At 49.4% G+C, this 17,899-nt stretch overlaps 1 protein-coding gene across 4 annotated transcripts in view; it reads right to left on the bottom strand.

Annotated features, from left to right (window-relative positions):
- Positions 1-14,901: 14,901 nt before the first annotated feature.
- The window catches only part of ANKRD6 (ankyrin repeat domain 6), a 751,904-nt gene continuing 748,906 nt past the window's right edge, over positions 14,902-17,899 (bottom strand). For all 4 annotated transcript variants that reach the window (XM_069235495.1, XM_069235494.1, XM_069235496.1 and 1 more), the window contains one exon: positions 14,902-16,103. In XM_069235495.1, the coding sequence (XP_069091596.1) occupies positions 15,592-16,103 (512 nt within the window). In that variant the 3' untranslated portion in view covers positions 14,902-15,591. The remainder of the gene's footprint in view (positions 16,104-17,899) is intronic.

Here is a 17,899-nt window from a genome sequence, read left to right as displayed (position 1 = left end):
CTGCACCCCCAGCCCCTGAAGCGGAGAAGCATTTATTACTCCGCAGGCCGCCATCTGGTCCTGGCAGCGAAAAGGTGGGAAAAGCGCCATCCTGTAACGCAGTGTGTGCTGTTTGGAAGAAGTGCCTGTGCTGCAGGCAAAGTGCCTGCACACACCTAACACCAGCACTGAGACGGCCAGCGACTTTAAGGAGACCGCCGCACATCCACCTACCTGCCCTGGGAGACTGCCGCAGCCTGTGAAGAGGGGCATGCCGCTGAAGCCACCAGCAAAAATCCAATATAAACTGCCTGCAGCAATGCGGCCAGTGCAGGAAGCATCCAGCTGCCAGGACTTGGGGCCCGTGGCCGAGGTCTGCAGGGCCACCCAGAAAAGGTCTGCCCGCAGAGGACAAACCCAGTGCACCCCCCGCTGATAGTGCTGAGAACAAGGGCACATGAGAGGCCTAGGAGGAGAGGCATTGGGAAAGCAACCGCATTGCAAAGGAGTGCACACTCCTCTCATCAAGCAGAAGACAGCCCGTGAAAGCTAATGCAGCCTGCTGCTGCGGCCACGAGGAGTGAGGCGCGACTGTGCTGCCACGCACCAAAAGAACCAGCAATGTGCCCAGGGCCATCCCCTCGCAGAGTATCGTGCAGTTTGCCTGCCTCCACACTGCAAGGCTCGTGAAAGAAGAAAGTGAAAAGACACTTGCCTGCCGAGGTGAGTTGCATCCCTGGATCCTTTGAATGGAAATCACCATCATCTGCACCAACGAGGCCCGGTAGAAAGAAAGACTACTACAGCCTGCAGAGAACAGCGCCACAATGCTATCTAGTGGCCAAACAGAGGTACTGCACCTGTTCACCAGACAGCCTGTGTTTTGCCAAAGAGAAGGCATGCAGCACCAAGGACATTGGTATGTCCCAGCTGCACCCCCAGACATTGATTGGCGCAGGGAGAGATGCATGCAACCCCTGCATGACGAACAGACTGCTGCTGCCCAAAGCCATCCCAGCCAAGCAGCAAAGTCTATGGTGGCTCCATGCCGCACGTGGCACGCAAGGAGAAAACGTGTGGCCAGCATAGCCCCCTAGCTACCGTCTGCTGCCACCGCCAACAGGAAGAAAGTGCCACATGCCCACAGCAGGAGGATGGGCACACCAGGTGCCAACAAGAGACCGAGAGCCCTCTGAGAGCATGATGCAACGCCAGGGAGAAGCGGCCACGCCAGCCGGCCACACCACAGCTCAAGCTGGCCACCTTTGGCCCATCGTTCAGCAGGTCAGCAGAACTGACCAACCCTGCCAAGCAAACTGAAGCAGGAGTGAGCAATGCGACAGGGCAGTCTCAAGGCACGAGAGCGGCGCCCTCAAGTAAAGACGCAGAGAAGGAGACGTGACCCTCCAGTCAGGGAGCGGACCACCATGAAGATCCTGGAACAGACCAGCTCTACTGGCAGGACTCGGCCTGCGAGAGGCTGCGACAGAACACAATGCACCGGTGGAGGTGCAGCACAAGTCAGCGAGAGGTCCATGTGGTGCAACATGCGACCTGTGGCACGACGCCACGTTGAGAGGAGAGAACGGCATGTTACGATGCCACGACATGAATGGATGAAGAGAGGAAGGGTCTGACAGACCGGTCACACTGGAGATCAACACCACCACAGGTGCACAAGCAAAAGGGAGAAGAGACGAGACTGAGAACTTGTGCTAGTAGACAAGTGGGCATCCATCACCACAAGCCAGCCACCAGGGTGAGCAGACGTCACTGGAGACAGCTCTGCAGGCGGACCAACTGTAATCCGCCAGCATGCATGACCTACGTCCAGGCCCCACTCTTCACAGCTCGTCTGCCCTGCCATCTGTCACTACCTGCTTGACCATGATAGCATCCCTGTTGTCAACTGCACACGCCAGGCAAGAACCACCAGTGGCCAGGAAGTCCCCCAAGTCATCCTTTCGCCAAAGAAGATACTGCCACCTGTTGATCTTCCACAAGATGTAACAAGATCGTCATCTGTATGAGGTGGATCACCCAAAACACCAGAGAAGCACAGCACCACCTGAGTGGAGTCAAAGTCGGCAATAAAATCCGACATGGACAAGGCATCCCCGGCACCGTGGGAGGCTGAACACCTGCCATGAGCCCCCGTGAACCAGACACCTGCCGATGAGACTAGACCATTCGGATCATCTACCCTTTGGGACGCATGAGGCTTGGACATGGTCCCGTGGCAATCCAGTGTCAAGGGCCTCAAGGGAATACAAGTGAGAGAGGAATCCCGCAATGAGATATGTGTCTAAGGCAGCTCCACGACAGGCACCGGGAAGCAGAGGTCACAGAGAGAGACTGGCCATCCAAAGACTCTTGTGCTAAGGCCAATGCACCTGAGTTCTGACAGCCTGAGCACACCAACCCTGCAACAACCACCCTTGTGGCTCCATGCCCAATTGGGATGTGGTCCTGTGGGGCAGTTCCTGAGCGACACCTTCCCTTGGCCTGTAATAGGCCCGGCACAGTCCATACGGTCCTGTGGCAGCCCGCCAAAGGGCCTCGAGGAGACCTCTGTCCCAATGGAGTTCTGGCACGAGAGGGACATCTGATGCTGCTTTGCCAATGGACATCAGCATGCACAAGGCCTTCAATGAAGCGTCTTTAATCCAGGTCATCTGCAGTCTTTGAAGGTGCGCCATTCTTAGAGCCCGAGCGCCTTCCGGAGAGCCTTAAAGTGGTCTCCCCACTGATCCTGATGCACCTGCATCGAACCGTGTAAATAGACTTTACCACCGTGAGCCCAGGTGGGGCAGGACCAACAGGCGACCACAGTATCTGGATATTATCTGCACTGCTATTTGTGTCCAAAGCAGTTTGGTTAAAGAACGGAGGTGTGTCATGATACCAAGTGCCTAGCTGCACCTGTTCCATGCAGCATGTCCAGCAGACTGCCTGAAGTGACTCAGTGATTGTTTAGAGTTGATGTTTTCTACAGGTTGGGCTTGTTTGTTGCTTTTCAATGAAGTTTGGGAGGGATATAGGGGCATATTTATACTCCGTTTGCGCCGGAATTGTGTCGTTTTTTTTTACGCAATTTCGGCGCAAAACTAACTCCATATTTATACTTTGGCGTTAGACGCGTCTAGCGCCAAAGTCCATGGAGTTTGCGTCATTTTTTAGCGTGGACACCTACTTTGCGTTAATGAGATGCAAGGTAGGCGTTCACGTCTAAAAAATCGACTCCGAGGCGTGTGCGTCGGATTTATACTCCCGGGCAAAATTCACGCCCGGGAGTGGGCGGGTCAAAAAAAATGACGTACGGCCGCTTTTGCGCCGTTTTTTAGCACCTGCAAAAGGCAGGCGTTAAGGGACTTGTGGGCTCTGAAGGAGCCCAGAGGTGCCCTCCCATGCCCCCAGGGGCACCCCCTGTCACCCTTGCCCACCCCAGGAGGACACCCAAGGCTGGAGGGACCCATCCCAGGGACATTAAGGTAAGTTCAGGTAAGTGTTTTTTTTTTTTTTTTTTTTTTGTGGCATAGGGGGGCCTGATTTGTGCCCCCCTACATGCCACTATGCCCAATGACCATGCCCAGGGGAAAGAAGTCCCCTGGGCATGGCCATTGGGCAAGGGGGCATGACTCCTGTCTTTGCTAAGACAGGAGTCATTTCTATGGGGGTTGGGAGTGAAAAGAAATGGCGCAAATCGGGTTGAGGCGAAAAAATTGCCTCAACCTGACTTGCCCCATTTCTTGACGCCCAAGCTCCATTTTCCCCTACGCCGGCGCTGCCTGGTGTACGTTGTTTTTTTTAACGCACACCAGACGGCGCCGGCGGCTAACGCCGGCTAACGTCATTCAATAAATACGGCGCCCGCATGGCGCTTCAGAATGGCGTTAGCCGGCGTTAGCGCAGTTTTGCGTCAAAAAGTATAAATATGGGCCATAGTGTCCTGCTGGACACATTCTAGTGTTCACACCAACCACTCTGCTGAGAGATGGCTTACACACACACCCCACACTCATCCATCACAGGCGTCACCAGTCAGGTGACCCTGCTAATAAAAAGGGCCGGGCGCATGTGCCCTGAGGCCAGTTATACAAACCTACAACTATATGTATGTCTCACCTCATTTAGGCATGAGGGCCTAGGGCCACCAACACTACAGATCGCTCCTTCAAGATGATAATCAGAGCACTGAGGAGCAGAAGGTAGAGTCTGACCCCCCACTCTTAGCCAGGGAAAACTTAGACTTCACTGGGGAGGGTCACACCAGTCTTCTGGGCAGCACTCATGAAAGTGAGAAGGGGGAAAACACAAGTAGGTCCACTTTTACTCCCAGGGAGTTGGTGCAAAGGGTCTACAGGAGGAGGGGTAGCCCCCCCCCCCCCCCAATCTGTCCACAGGAGGAGGGATAGTCCGTTCCCCCCCCCCCCCCCCCATCTGTCCACACCTATGTCTCATCAGTGTCTGATGGGACCCACTACTATAACTCAGGGGGGGAATCCCTAGACAGAGAACGCAGTAAACTGAGATTGGAAGAGGCCAAACTGAGGCAGCAGCAGTTAGTCCTAGAAAGGGAGGCCTTGGCAGTGGAGAGGGAATGACGGAGTTTGGGGCTAACACCCCATGGTGGCAGCAACAACTTTAGGGATGAGAGGGTCAGGGAGGACTCATATGTCACTAGGAACGTAAGTAAGATTGTCCCACCTTACAAGTTTGGGGATGATATCCACAAGTGGTTCACTGTCTTGGAGAGGGCCTATGAAATTAAAAAGATGGATAAGTACAAGCACCATCCCTTAGTAAATGGTGTTGAGGCTGAGGCCTATAGAGACATAGGTGCCAGTGTCACAACTGTGACTGAAAATCTGGTCTCACCTGAAAAACACCTATTTGGTCACACATACCAAGTGACTGATGCTCATAACACTCAGTGCCACCCCATGGCAGTTGACTTTAGCAGGAGAGAATGGGGTTAATGCTCCCCCCTCCCAAAAAAAAGTAATGGTTACCACCGATTTACCTGTAGAGTGTCTGTTAGGTAACGATTTGGAAACTTCTGCTTTGGCTGAAGTGGAGTTGGAGACCCATGCAGCAATGCTGACTGCAAACCTTGTCTCCCCTGAACAACACCTATTTGGTCACAGATACCAAGTGACTGATGCTCATAACACTCAGTGCCACCCTATGGCAGTTGTTGACTTTAGCAGGAGGGAGGGGTTTACTGGCCCCCTGAAAGAAAGTTGTGGTAACCACTGATCTACCTGTAGAGTGTCTGTTAGGTAATGATTTCGAGACTTCAGCTTGGGCTGCCATGGAGTTGGAGACCCATGCAGCAATGCTGGGCATACCTTTGCTTTAACCAGAGCACAAGCAAAAAGCCAAAGGCAGCACTGGAGCCTGAAATAATAGTGGCCCACAAAGCTCCTAAAAAGAGGCAGGCAGGGTAAAAAGGTGCACTCGCTCAGACTTCCAATGAGAACCCACTCCTGAGGGAGAGGAACCTACTCCTTGAGAAGAACTTAGTCTAGACCAGAAGACCTCTCCCACTCTAGAAAGTCTGAGGCAGCAAGCTGCAGATCGGGAGGATGTCAGTGGGACCCATAGGGTCTACTAGGATAACAGCCTCCTTTATTCTGAGGCAAGGGACCCCAAACCTGGTGCCACCAGGAGGTTGGTCAGTCCTCAGACGTTTAGGGAGTTCTTGTTGACTTTAACCCATGACATTCCTCTTTCAGGCCATTGGGGGCAAAGTAAGACTTGGGACAGACTTTCCCCTCACTTTCACTGGCCCCACATGTCTAAAGACACAAAGGAGTTTTGTTGCTCTTGTATGACTTGTCAAACTAGTGGCAAGACATGTGGCACTCCAAAGGCCCCCTTAATTCCACTATTGGTGGTTGGGATTCCCTTTGAGAGGGTAGGGGTAGATATTTTTGGCCTCCTGGGCCCTGCAACTGCACCTGAGAACAGGTTTATACTAGTGGTGGTGGACCATGCCACCAGGTACCCAGAGGCGATTCCATCTAGGACCACTACAGCCCCTGCAGTGGCCAAAATCCTCAGGGAAATCTTTTCCAGGGTGCGTTTTCCTAAGGAGGTGTTATCAGACACAGGTGCAAACTTCATATCTGGATATCTTAAAGCCATGTGGAAGTAGTGTGGTGTAACATACAAATTCACCACCCCTTATCACCCACAAACAAATGGGTTAGTTGAGCGATTCAACAAAATCCTCAAAGGCATGATCATGGGACTCTCAGAAACAATTAGGAGGAGATGTGATGTCCTATTGCCTTGCCTCCTCTTGGCCTACAGGGAAGTTCCACAAAAGGGAGTGGGCTACAGCTCCTTTCAGCTTTTGTTTGGACATCTTGTTAAGTGTCCACTTGCACTTGTGAAGGAAGGCTGGGAACAACCTCTCAAACCTCCCAAACGAGACATAGTAGATTATGTATTAGGCATAAGATCCAGAATGGCTGAATACATGAAGACTGCATCTAAAAATCATCAGGCCAGCTAAGAACTGCAGAAGCAGTGGCATGACCAGAAGGCTGTACTGACCAGCCGGGACAGAGTGTGTGTGTGTGTGGGTCCTGGAGCCTGTAGCTCCCAGGGCTCTCCAAGATACGTGGAGTGGACCCCCACAATATTTTGGAGAGAAAAGGAGAGATCACCTACCTGGTTGACTTAGGCACTCCCAGAAGCCCCCACAGGGTGCTTCATGTAAATTGCCTAAAGCCTTACTATGACATGGCTGACATGACTACTGATGAAGGTCTGGAAGAAGAGTGACCCTCTCCCTGGCCTCTTCTCCCACAACTCTGTAGAAGGTTCAGTAGAGGGGGTTGTGCTTTCTGACTGCCTCTCTGACCAACAGAATGATGACTGCAGAAATCTCCTGGGTCAATTCTCTGAATTGTCTCCTTGACCCCAGGTCAAACCACATGGTGTGAACACACCACTGGCAAAGGTGACAGCCTGCCTTTCAAAAGCAAAATATACAGGCAGCCTGATCATGTCATGGAATGCCTCAAAGCAGAAGTGCAAAAGATGCTCGACTTAGGATTCATTAAGCCCAGAGGGAAGGTTGCAGGTTCCTGTGTGTGAGGCACCCCTGCATGAGCAGAGGTGCCCCTAAGAACACCAGGTTCGATGGCATCTGTCGCTGTAGATACACATGGTATGCATTAGCTCGCCATCTGGTGTTGGGTCGGAGTGTTACAAGTTGTTTTTCTTCGAAGAAGTGTTTTCGAGTCACGGGACCGAGTGACTCCTCCTTCTGTGCTCATTGCGCATGGGCGTCGACTCCATCTTCGATTGTTTTCTTTCCGCCATCGGGTTCGGACGTGTTCCTGTCGCTCCGAGTTTCGGAACGGAAAGATAGCTGAAAACGGAAGATTTTCGACGGTATCGTTGCGATCCGGTTCGAGATACACACATACGACGACGCATTGAACATCGAAGCGCTTCGGTGCCCTTCGGGGTAGATTTCGGCACACCGTCGGGGCCTAGTCGGCCCGACCGCGTGGAGAACAACGCCGATGGAACGGACCCCGTTTCGATTCTGCCCTGAATGCCACAACAAATATCCTTATACGGACCAACACTCGGTCTGTAACCTCTGCCTGTCACCCGAGCACAGCGAAGAATCCTGTGAGGCCTGTCGGGCGTTCCGGTCCCGAAAAACTCTGCGCGACCGTCGAGCGAGAAGACTGCAGATGGCGTCCACGCCAAAGGAGCATCGACAGTTCGAGACAGAAGAGGAACAGGAGGAATCCTTTTCCATCCAGGATTCAGACTCCGACGAACTCGACTCTACAAAAACTGTGAGTAAGACGTCGAGATCAGAACTTAAAAAAGGAAAGAAGGCCCAGGGGACGCCACTGCCAACCGGCCATGGCTCAACCCAAATTCCCGGTGACCAACAATCGGCACCGAAAAAGGCCCATTCAGTGTCGAGATCGTCCGACTTCGGTCGAGACACCGGCACGCAGCCTCCTCGGGACCGAGAGAGTGCTAAAGATAAGCATCGACACCGAGAGTTCGGTGTCGACACGGATCGACGCCGAGACAGTGGCGCCGAAGACCATAGAGGCCAAGAATTTTCGGCACAGAAAAAGAGGAAGCTTACCTCGGAGCCGAAAAAACAATCAACAGGGGTTTCGGAGCCGAAAAAAGTAACATCAGACCCTGTTTCAGGCTCCTATACTGAAGAGCATTCTATGTCTTCACAAATGAAGAAACACAGATTCGAACAAGAACTGCAATCCACTGACGTGGATCACACGCAAAAGCGTATCTTTATTCAGCAGGGGACTGGGAAGATCAGTACCCTTCCACCTGTCAAAAGAAAAAGAACGCTTCAGTTTACTCCTCAGCAACAAACAGCACAAAAGGTAACACCTCCTCCCTCGCCTCCACCTGTAACTCCGGCTTCGCCAACTTACACCCCGTCACATTCGCCAGCTCACACCGCCATCAGCCACGACGACCAAGATCAGGACGCGTGGGACTTGTACGACGCACCAGTGTCTGACAACAGCCCAGACACATACCCAACTAGGCCATCACCACCGGAAGACAGCACAGCCTATTCACAAGTGGTGGCTAGAGCAGCACTGTTCCATAATGTGGAACTACACTCTGAACAAGTGGAGGATGACTTTTTATTTAACACCCTCTCCTCCACCCACAGCTCCTACCAAAGCCTGCCGATGCTCCCAGGCATGCTACGCCATGCAAAGGAGATCTTCAAGGAGCCAGTTAAAAGTAGGGCAGTAACGCCTAGAGTGGACAAGAAGTATAAGGCGCCTCCTACGGACCCTGTATTCATCACCTCTCAGCTGCCACCAGATTCTGTGGTGGTAGGGGCGGCCAGAAAACGGGCAAATTCACACACTTCTGGGGATGCACCTCCCCCAGATAAAGAAAGCAGGAAGTTCGATGCAGCCAGGAAGAGGGTCGCTGTCCAAGCAGCAAACCAGTGGCGCATCGCAAATTCACAAGCGCTGCTAGCGCGATACGACAGAGCCCACTGGGATGAGATGCAGCATCTCATCGAACATCTCCCGAAAGATATGCAAAAAAGAGCAAAACAGGTTGTTGAGGAGGGTCAAAACATTTCCAACAATCAAATACGCTCCTCTATGGATGCAGCAGACAAGGCCGCAAGGACCATTAATACGTCGGTTACCATCCGTAGGCACGCATGGCTCAGAACGTCTGGATTCAAGCCAGAAATTCAGCAGGCAGTACTTAACATGCCAGTAAACGAAAAACTTCTGTTCGGCCCGGAGGTCGACACAGCCATAGAAAAGCTCAAAAAGGATACTGACACTGCCAAGGCCATGGGCGCACTCTACTCCCCGCAGAGCAGAGGATCTTATAACACCTTCCGCAAAACACCCTTTAGAGGAGGGTTTCGGGGTCAGGCCACACAAGCTAGCACCTCACAGTCCGCACCGTCCACCTACCAGGGACAGTACAGGGGAGGTTTTCGGGGCCAGTATAGAGGAGGGCAATTCCCTAGGAATAGAGGAAGATTTCAAAGCCCCAAAACCACTACCAACAAGCAGTGACTCACACGTCACTCACCCCCCCCACACAACACCAGTGGGGGGGAAGGATAGGTCAATATTACGAAGCATGGGACAAGATAACTACAGACACATGGGTCCTAGCAATTATCCAACATGGTTATTGCATAGAATTCCTGCAATTCCCTCCAGACATACCACCAAAATCACAAAATTTATCAAAACACCATTCACAGCTTCTAGAGATAGAAGTTCAAGCACTACTGCAAAAAAATGCAATAGAATTAGTACCAAGCACACAAATAAACACAGGAGTTTATTCACTGTACTTCTTGATACCAAAAAAGGACGAAACACTGAGACCCATTCTAGACCTCAGAGTAGTAAACACATTCATCAAATCAGACCACTTTCACATGGTCACACTACAAGAAGTGTTACCATTGCTCAAAAAACACAACTACATGACAACCCTAGACCTCAAAGACGCATATTTCCATATACCAATACATCAATCACACAGGAAATATCTAAGGTTTGTATTCAAAGGAATACATTACCAATTCAAAGTATTGCCTTTTGGTTTAACAACCGCTCCAAGAGTATTCACAAAATGCCTAGCAGTAGTCGCTGCACACATCAGAAGGCAGCAAATACATGTATTCCCGTATCTAGACGACTGGCTAATCAAAACCAGTTCGCTCACTCAATGCTCAAACCACACAAATCAAGTCATACAAACCCTCTACAAACTAGGGTTCACCGTCAACTTTGCAAAATCAAACATTCTGCCAAGCAAAGTACAGCAATATCTAGGAGCCATAATAGACACGACAAAAGGAGTAGCAACCCCAACTCCACAAAGGATTCACAATTTCAACAGAGTCATTCAACACATGTCTCCAAACCAAACAATACAAGCAAGAACAATACTACAGCTCCTAGGCATGATGTCCTCATGCATAGCCATTGTCCCAAACGCAAGACTGCACATGAGGCCCTTACAACAGTGCCTAGCCTCACAGTGGTCCCAAGCACAGGGTCACCTTCTAGATCTGGTGTTGCTAGACCGCCAAACTTACCTCTCGCTTCTATGGTGGAACAGTATAAATTTAAACAAAGGGCGGCCTTTCCAAGACCCAGTGCCACAGTACGTAATAACAACAGATGCTTCCATGACAGGGTGGGGAGCACATCTCAATCAACACAACATAAGAGGACAATGGAACATACATCAAACAAAACTGCATATAAATCATCTAGAATTATTAGCAGTTTTTCAAGCACTAAAAGCTTTCCAACCAATCATAACCCACAAATACATCCTTGTCAAAACAGACAACATGACAACGATGTATTATCTAAACAAACAAGGAGGAACACATTCAACGCAGTTAAGCTTGTTAGCTCAAAAAAATATGGAAGTGGGCAATCCACCATCAAATTGGTCTAATAGCGCAGTTTATTCCGGGGATCCAGAATCAACTGGCAGACAATCTCTCTCGAGATCACCAGCAAGTCCACGAATGGGAAATCCACCCACAGATTCTGAACACCTACTTCACACTCTGGGGAACACCTCAAATAGACTTATTTGCAACAAAAGAGAACGCAAAATGCCAAAACTTCGCGTCCAGATACCCACACAAGCAATCCCAAGGCAATGCCCTATGGATGAACTGGTCAGGAATATTTGCTTACGCTTTTCCTCCTCTCCCTCTCCTTCCTTACCTAGTAAACAAATTGAGTCAAAACAAACTCAAACTCATTTTAATAGCACCAACGTGGGCAAGACAACCCTGGTACACAACACTGCTAGATCTGTCTGTAGTACCCCACATCAAACTGCCCAACAAACCAGATCTGTTAACGCAACGCAACACAACCAACAGATCAGACACCCGGACCCAGCATCGCTGAATCTAGCAATCTGGCTCCTGAAATCCTAGAATTCGGACACTTACAACTTAGCCAAGAGTGTATGGAAGTCATAAAGCAGGCCAGAAGGCCAGCCACTAGACACTGCTACGCAAGTAAGTGGAAGAGATTTGTTTGGTACTGCCATCATAATCAGATACAACCACTAGACGCAACTCCAAAACACATAGTAAATTACTTGCTCCATTTACAAAAAGCAAAGCTAGCCTTCTCTTCTATTAAAATACACCTTGCAGCAATATCCGCATACCTGCAAACTACCTATTCAACTTCCTTGTATAGGATACCAGTCATCAAAGCATTCATAGAAGGGCTTAAAAGAATTATACCACCAAGAACACCACCTGTTCCTTCATGGAACCTAAACGTGGTCCTAACAAGACTCATGGGCCCACCTTTCGAACCCATGCACTCTTGCGGAATACAATTCCTAACCTGGAAAGTTGCCTTTCTCATTGCCATTACATCTCTAAGAAGAGCAAGTGAAATTCAAGCGTTCACAACACAAGAACCTTTTATACAAATACATCCTACGACCTAATCCAAAATTTTTACCAAAAGTTATCTCACCATTCCATCTAAATCAAACGGTAGAACTACCAGTTTTTTTCCCACAGCCAGATTCTGTGGCTGAAAGAGCACTACATACATTAGATGTCAAAAGAGCATTAATGTACTACATTGACAGAACAAAAGACATCAGAAAAACTAAACAGCTATTTATTGCATTCCAAAAACCTCATGCAGGTAACCCAATATCAAAACAAGGTATAGCCAGATGGATAGTTAAATGCATCCAAATCTGCTACCTTAAAGCAAAAAGACAACTGCCCATTACTCCCAGGGCACATTCAACAAGGAAAAAAGGTGCTTCAATTGCCTTTTTAGGAAACATCCCAATGCAGGAGATATGTAAGGCAGCCACTTGGTCTACGCCTCACACATTCACAAAACACTACTGTATAGATGTGCTTTCCGCACAACAAGCTACAGTAGGTCAAGCTGTATTAAGAACTCTATTTCAGACAACTTCTACTCCTACAGGCTAAACCACCGCTTATGGGGAAATAACTGCTTACTAGTCTATGCATACCATGTGTATCTACAGCGACAGATGCCATCGAACAGAAAATGTCACTTACCCAGTGTACATCTGTTCGTGGCATCAGTCGCTGAGATTCACATGGACCCACCCACCTCCCCGGAAGCCTGTAGCAGTTCAGAAGTTACCTTCAATTTTGGACATTTGTATATATATTATTTAAACCTTTAGTTGGTACATACTTACACATTTCATTGCGCGGGCACTATTACTATAGTACAACTCCTACCTCACCCTCTGCGGGGAAAACAATCGAAGATGGAGTCGACGCCCATGCGCAATGAGCACAGAAGGAGGAGTCACTCGGTCCCGTGACTCGAAAACACTTCTTCGAAGAAAAACAACTTGTAACACTCCGACCCAACACCAGATGGTGAGCTAATGCATACCATGTGAATCTCAGCGACTGATGCCACGAACAGATGTACACTGGGTAAGTGACATTTTCATTCCAATGCACTGGATTTCCTAAGTGCAGAGAAGCCATTTTACCCGTGCACTGGTCACAGGTCACTATCTGTGAGCCCAATACATAATAGTAACTCCAAACTTAGGCATCTTTGGTATCAAACATGTCGGAATCATACCCCACTACCAAAGCCAGTATTGGTGGCATGATTCCATGCACTCTGCGGGCTCCTGAGCAGACCCCCCAGTATTGCTCTGACCAGTCTTCAGGGTTTGCGGGCAGCCCACGCTGCTGCAGCCCTCAGACAGGCTTCTGCCCTCTTGCTGCTTGACCAGCTCAAGCAGGGAAAGGCAGAATAAAGGATTTCCTGTGGGAGATGGAGCAACACCCGCTCCCTTGGAAATAGGTTTTACAAGGGCTAAGGAGGGGTAGCCGCCCCCAAGCCACTGGTTTGCTTTGAAGGACACATTTGGTGCTCTCCTTGCATAAACTTGTTTGCACCAGTCCAGGGACCCCCGGTCCCTGCTCTGGCTCGAAACTGGACAAAGAAAAGGGGATCTCCTCCTTGTGGCCAATTGATTCTGCCATCTTGAAATCAAGATGTGCAGAGGCCCCTGGGAGCATCTGGTTGATCAGGACAGGTGACTGACGTCAGTGACCCTCTCTGATAGGTTGTCACCCTGCAGAGTGACCAAGCCCCCTGTTAGGGCTATTTAGGGACTCCCTTGCAGGTGGGTCCCCAGATTTGGCGTACAAGACTCCACAAGGATTCTTCTGCATCAACCTCTTCTGCTCCTGGCCACCGGAACTGCTGCTGGATTTTTCAGGAACCAAACAAGCCTGCAACTCCTGAGACAACCTCACCTTGCAACATTGTTTCTCCGACTCTTTCCAGCAATTTAGTGTGTTGTTTGGTGTCACAGAGGTCTTCTGTGTGTCAGCTGGCTTACTTGTTTGATCTACTATGGTTCTTGGGTTTTATGGGTGCAAGCAAGTCCACACAGTTCTTGAGCCAGTTGTTGATGTCCTTGTCGAGGTTGTCATTGGGGCGAGGTTGACCTGTGCTGTGTTACTGAGCCACTCTGCTTCTGTGATTTTGCCCCAGCCTAGGCATGGAATGCTGAACCCGGCAGAGGTGTTGACTTAAGTTGTGTTATTTGGAAATGAATGATAATGTGGATGGTCCATGGTGGAGTTGCATTTGATGCTGTCTGTGGTGAAGATGAAGTCCAGTGTGTGTCCTGCAATGTGTGTTGGTTCTGAGACGAGCTGGGTGAGTCTGATGTTGCTCAATTTTTCGAGGAGTGCTATGGAGATTGGGCTGTAAAGGTCTTCCTGGTGAAAGTTGATTTCACCTAGGAGAATGTAGGCTCTGGAATCAATGGTGAACAGAGTGACTAAGTCAGTGATGAGGTTGGTAAAGATGGCTCGTGGTCAGTAGGCAAGGGTTACGTTCAGGGTGAAGTTTTCAGAGATTTTCAGCTCGAAGTGAAGGTGTACCTGGCTGCCATGCAACTCAGTTATCACTTCCATGGAGGAACGAAGTCAACGCCAAAGTGTACGACCCCACCTATTAGAGCAATGCTGTTTAAATCCTCTGGATCCAGTCTGGCACCTGGGTATATTCTGAAGGTGAAGAATATTTTGTTAGAGAATCCACTAGAAAGCGTGCTACATGAGGTAAGTAACGTGTTTACCCACTGCTGATATTGCATCATGTCCAAATGTATTATCTCCCCTACTGGAAGACTGGAGTGTTCATCAGTGACACACATGGCTTGATTAATCTCTGTTTATTCTTTTAGATGTGTGCGATAATATTACCGAGAAGTAACTGGCTGTAAAATAAATGTTTTACGTTTGACCCTTAAGTGACAAGGACATTATTACTTTATATAATAAATACACTGAGTAAATAATTGATGGCAAAGGAATCACTGTTTTCTGGCAAAGTTTATTTGAATGCAGTGGCTCCTTAGAAGGGTTTGTGGAGAGCCACGCTGGAGTAAGTGAGGCGGCATAATCATAATCTGACATGTTAAAGAAAACCTGAGGGTGTGAGTTTACCAGTGGTCGGCAGCTAACTCATGGTTACTGCAACACTTTTTCTGACTGTACAGCACTATAAATATGAGCTACTATATATTTACATTAGTGGACAAAGCCATCTATCTGTCTGGAACGCTTTAAAACATTGCTATATATGCAGAGCCCCAAATTAACATTACTGTAAATAGACAGGGAAATCCTATTGTTCTAATGTGGAAGGAGGACACGCTTACAGTAACAATGTTAACTGTCATATGCTGGTGGCACAACAAAGTTCAATGTTTTCTGAAAACAATTTGGACCACAAAATTGTTTGACCATCAATCATTGTTTTTCAAAATCTGCTTCAGCAGGGCACGATTATTCAAGAATTGGTCACTTTATAGATGTGAATGGCCTTGTTTCATATTGTTTGCTATTTCTAGGTGAGATTCGTTGGCAATATTAACGTGGAAAGCAAACCCTTGATCAGGCCCTTCAGGTGTGCAAAACTGAACAATACGGTGGATTGCAACCTCCTTCATTGCCAAGATGGCAAAGTCTGATTTCTGAGTTAGGTTACCAAGATAATGCTGCTAGCTTTCCTTCTGTGTCCTAAATCTATTTAGTTCCTCCTCTAAAATCCTGATGCACTCTTTGAGAGCTGCCTGATCTTGCTGGGCCCGCTGATGTGCTTGGCAGTAGGCTTCCTCTATTTTCCTCTCATACCATTTTTCCATCTGAGTTGAGACGGCCTCAAAAAAGTACTGAGTGATCTCCATGGCTTGAGATGTGTCCTTGATTTGAGGCACAGGATGGGTGACAGCAGTTGAATGACTGTGCTTGTGTCGGGAGAGCCCAGCCTTGGTAGATCTTTTTGTCTGAGTCCCTCGTTCCACAATCTGCCCCTCAGTGTGCCCAGCTTCAGGAATAGGCTCCCTGTCGGTTTGGACTTTTGCATGTTTTAATTTGGAAGAGTCCGATGAGAGCAGTTCCTGTGTCCTGCTGAAAACTGCGGAGCTGCTTGCTTTCTCTTTTGGTCTGACGGCCTGCTGGGAGGCAGCCAGGCCTGGCGCTGGATCTGGAGCCGTCGGCTGGGGCTCGGCACCTAAGGAAATTCAAACAAGAGAGTAATGTTATTTAAGCTATATTTCAGGTGCTTACTACCATTAACGTTTTGCATATAACCAGCTTACATTTTTTTTTATTTCAACATCCATGTTGGTGACAGAAAACCTGGGAGCAGATTTACTAAGGTTTTGTGTTGGAGATGTGTTACTTTTGTGGTGCAGCCCTGACAAAGCATCACTTTGCGTGGGTTTGTGGATACAAAGTAGCACATCTGATAGAAACCTCTAGTTGCAGATTCCTTACTTTAGAATTTTCCCCAGTCCTCAGTCTGGATCCCGGAATTTCTCTCGAGCAGTACCCCTTTGCTCCATTAGGTGGCGTCGGTCAGCTCCACGCCTTTCATCTGCATCGGGTTCACCAGATATGACGCCGCGGATCTGGCGCACTGTCAGTTATTTTCTTTATGCGCCAGCCTACGCACAGATCCGAAGTAGAGCTAACCCTACAGTTATTTTTTGACTGGACTTTTTGACTTTTGTTGAAGCTTTTTTTGACATTCTGATGCATCGGGTTGTCATCATGGAAGACCGGATTCAAGCCTTGCAACTCCTGTCACCGGATGATGTCCGTCACGGATCAGCACCTCCTGTGTCTCTGATATTTGGAGCACGACCATGACCCAAAGTCGTGCTCCGAGTGTTTGGCCATGGACCTGAAGGCTTTGAGAGAGTGGTCCCTAAAGCTTCCTGCTGCCTAGCGCTCAGCTCCGCGTTGGTCCCAGTCAACAGGAAGTACCCGCGACCACTCGTGGAGCCTACACTCTTCATTGTCCCTCCCACTCTAGGTCCATGGGACGTTCGGGCAAGCACAAGAAGTTGTTGAAGAGCAATCGTTCTTCGACTTCACCCCGTCAGTCGGACAACGCAACACAGAAAAGGGAGCTTCGTTTCTCTAGACCAGTGGTTCCCAACCTTTTGACTTCTGTGGACCCCCATTTTATCAATACTAGAGCCCGGGGACCCCCACTGAATCCTTATTGGAACACGGGGACCCCCACTGAGTCGTTACTGATAGCTGGGACCTAATATTTTTTTTAAGCAGTCACCGACCCCTTGAGGAGGCTTCGCGGACCCCCAGGGGTCCCCGGCCCACAGGTTGGGAACCACTGCTCTAGACCTCCATTGTTGCACCGTACTTCTCGGTCGGCTCCGTGCCTCCACAAGTTTCCAGGAGCCGGAGCCACCTCTGCCCAATTGGGGAAGTTTTACGAGGCCTTGCACCTCCTCTTTGGGCAGTCTGACCCTGCCAGAGCAACTTTGGTACCTGTGGGGTTGACAGAGGCCCCCTCGGACACCGCACCAGCGGCTCTGCAGGCTCCCAAGGATCAGTTTTTGGATTCAAACCCACGTCGGTCGTGCCACTGCGACCTTCCCTGACAACAGTTCAGACGTCGATGCCACATGGCCCAATGGTCAGCCTCAATCCCATACTCATTACTGACTCCGACTCATAGCTGGACTTCGAAGGGGACCTTGCTCCCTAGATCAGATCCTGACTTGAGAGTATGGAGGGGTCGCTGGACCCTTTAGAAAACCAGCTTGATGACCCCATGGATTGGCCTCAGGACCTGGGTGAAGTCAGTAGTTTGGGCACTTTCCCTGATACTGGCATGCTTTCTCCCCCTACCTTGGTTACATATGGGGGAAGCATCTTATTCAGTGGGGTGAGGAGCGCAGCCAAGGTCCTGGGCCTCGAGCTGCCTTTTGTGGCATCAGCACTAACCTCCTGACTGAGGTGCTTCAGCCTGGGGCTTCCTCTTCAGAACCCCTTTTG

Source organism: Pleurodeles waltl, chromosome 5 (genome assembly GCF_031143425.1).
Source record: "Pleurodeles waltl isolate 20211129_DDA chromosome 5, aPleWal1.hap1.20221129, whole genome shotgun sequence".
Classification (NCBI taxonomy): Eukaryota; Metazoa; Chordata; class Amphibia; order Caudata; family Salamandridae; genus Pleurodeles; species Pleurodeles waltl.
The sequence above is the reverse complement of the archived record's forward strand: the minus strand, read 5'-3'. Positions and strand labels throughout refer to the sequence as shown.